Below are 2,229 nucleotides of genomic sequence, written 5' to 3' on the forward strand. Positions count from 1 at the left end.
AATTTCCGACCCCCGCGGTTGCGGCTGCCTCGAGCTTAATTGTTTCTCAACGGGTTCTTCCCCGAGCCAGCGTACCCAGCGCCGCTTTCGTCGTCGAAACTTCGTATCACCTCGTGTCACCCATACGCGATTTCACGTCGAAGACTCATATTTGGAACTTTTCATGAAGCACAATCCTCGCACTTTACACGGAAGACAATCTTCCGTACAACTCTCAACGTGTATCATATATATATATATATATATATATGACCATTATATTGTGTCACGCCATTCGTCAATCAGTTTGTTACGTCACTGCGAGGATGCGCGAACTCTGCCGGAGAGCGATAGCAACCGCGATTGGATATTACGGCGGAAGTCGTAGTTTCTATTTTTCTTGTTATTTCATTCACCGTCCGTCCGCACGAACGAAAGGAAGCTACGTTTCGTGGCGAAACGATTAGTAAAGGAGCAGACACAGGCAGAGGAGAAGAGAGTAGAGCCTCGGTTGCCTCGCTTGACCGCCGTGCTGCATTGCTGCAGGATACTCTCCTGAAACAAAGGACGCCACTTAAATTTTCTGAAGCCACTGGAAATGATAACGATAATTAAACTCGTTTATAGAAAATTTAACTAAACCCCCGAGTTAATCCGCCCATGTCACGAACTTCTGTGTTAATTGAAGAGCAGATTGTCAAAAACAAGAAACGGAATTCAATTTTATGATTTAATCGAAGCAAACTTGCTGCCATTATAAATATTTTATTTAGAACGATGAATAATTTATTCAATACGTGTATGTATATGCATATGCGTATGTACCAAAATTATATGAAGTACATGCACAGTGCACACATGTGAAAATTAGAGACGTTTTTCTCTTAATAAAAAGACACATTATTACGAACACTTCAATTAATCTTTAATAATATTGGGAATGAGATAAATCTGTGTGAAGCATTAAGCGTAATTATAGAAACATGTAATGACAATAGATGTCATTCAAACGCGGAGCTTGGACCTCGCGACACAGAGAGACGGTCGAAGTTGGAGGAGTTCCAGGGCACGCCTTAATTTCATCTAGTCGAGCTAATTACGATGGCAAACTGGCTTTGTTACCGCGAAAACCGTCGAGCCACAGTGTTGACATTCGCATAGATTCTCTCGCATACGTATGCATGGCTCTATACATTTTGCCCGTTTCAATTGCGTACCGGTATGCTATATGTATGTCCTGACTACGTATGTGCAAACGTCAAAGTGTGCAAACTCCTCGAACATGTTGGTATTTTGCAATGAGAATTCTGTTAACCTCCCCAATGAAGGGGATTCGTTAATTAAACGTGTGTGTCGAAGGCAGAGCTTCCGTTTTCGCTCTTAGATCCAAACCCCCTCCCCTTCCACCGACCATCCCACGCCTTTCGACCGACTTCCATCAATTTTAAATTAATATTTAGAAAAGGTTCCCGGCGTTATTAATGCCGATAAAACGAATTCCACGGTTGAGCAAACCAGGCAAGCTTTTTATTAATTTCTATCAGCTTTGGGATTCAGTAATGAACGAAGAAAAGCGCCTTTTTTCTTTCATTTCGCCAGTGAGAACGAGCCTCAATTAAGTCGGAATCGCTCACCATTGAGTACGTGAACGGTGATTGATTTTGATTGAGCGTTGCTTGGATTACAGGTGTACCGGCCGGAGTCCGACGGCTTCGCTTCCTGCACCAGCAGGAAACTCCTGGTTGTGTCCCCTTTTTCCGTGACCACCGACACGCCGCCTCTGGTCGGGTCGTAGGTGATTATCTGTAACAAAATTCAGAAGACCGTGTCGAGTAGAGTGATATAAAAGTGAAATATACTGTTGAGTTAAGAAAATGAAGTAGATAGTAGGCAAGTGTATGTAATTATCAAGGGGCGCGGTAGCGGCCCGAAGGCAAGTTTGAGGCCCGTCAGGGGGCAGCATTGCCGTCGGACACCGCGTACCTTATTTTTACACGTAAATTCGACATTTTGAATTTCTTTCGTGAATATTAATTGTTTCCTCTGTACTTTCTTAATGCTTTAATGTCACAAAACACTTTTTGTACACTACTTTACAATGTGTAACAAGTATTATTTTTCAGAAGTCACTAGTTGGTTCGATATCAAAATCTTTTCTCTTTCGTCTCCCCTATTTCTTTTTACCATGAAGTTAGCTCAATACCTAAATGTGTGTGACCAACATATAAAATTTTTTAATACTTCATACGC

General features: G+C 42.1%; 1 protein-coding gene across 1 annotated transcript; it reads right to left on the bottom strand.

The window, feature by feature from the left end:
* Window positions 1–261: 261 nt before the first annotated feature.
* On the bottom strand, window positions 262–1,782 carry LOC108628529 (uncharacterized; the record flags this gene model as incomplete). The annotated part of the gene is made up of 2 exons (XM_018030523.1): window positions 262–534; window positions 1,614–1,782. Coding segments are annotated over 2 exons (261 nt in total), but the record flags the coding sequence as incomplete, so codon positions are not given.
* Window positions 1,783–2,229: the final 447 nt, after the last annotated feature.

This window comes from Ceratina calcarata, unplaced genomic scaffold (assembly GCF_001652005.2).
Source record: "Ceratina calcarata isolate Rehan_Ccalc_2016 unplaced genomic scaffold, ASM165200v1 scaffold526, whole genome shotgun sequence".
Classification (NCBI taxonomy): domain Eukaryota; kingdom Metazoa; phylum Arthropoda; class Insecta; order Hymenoptera; family Apidae; genus Ceratina; species Ceratina calcarata.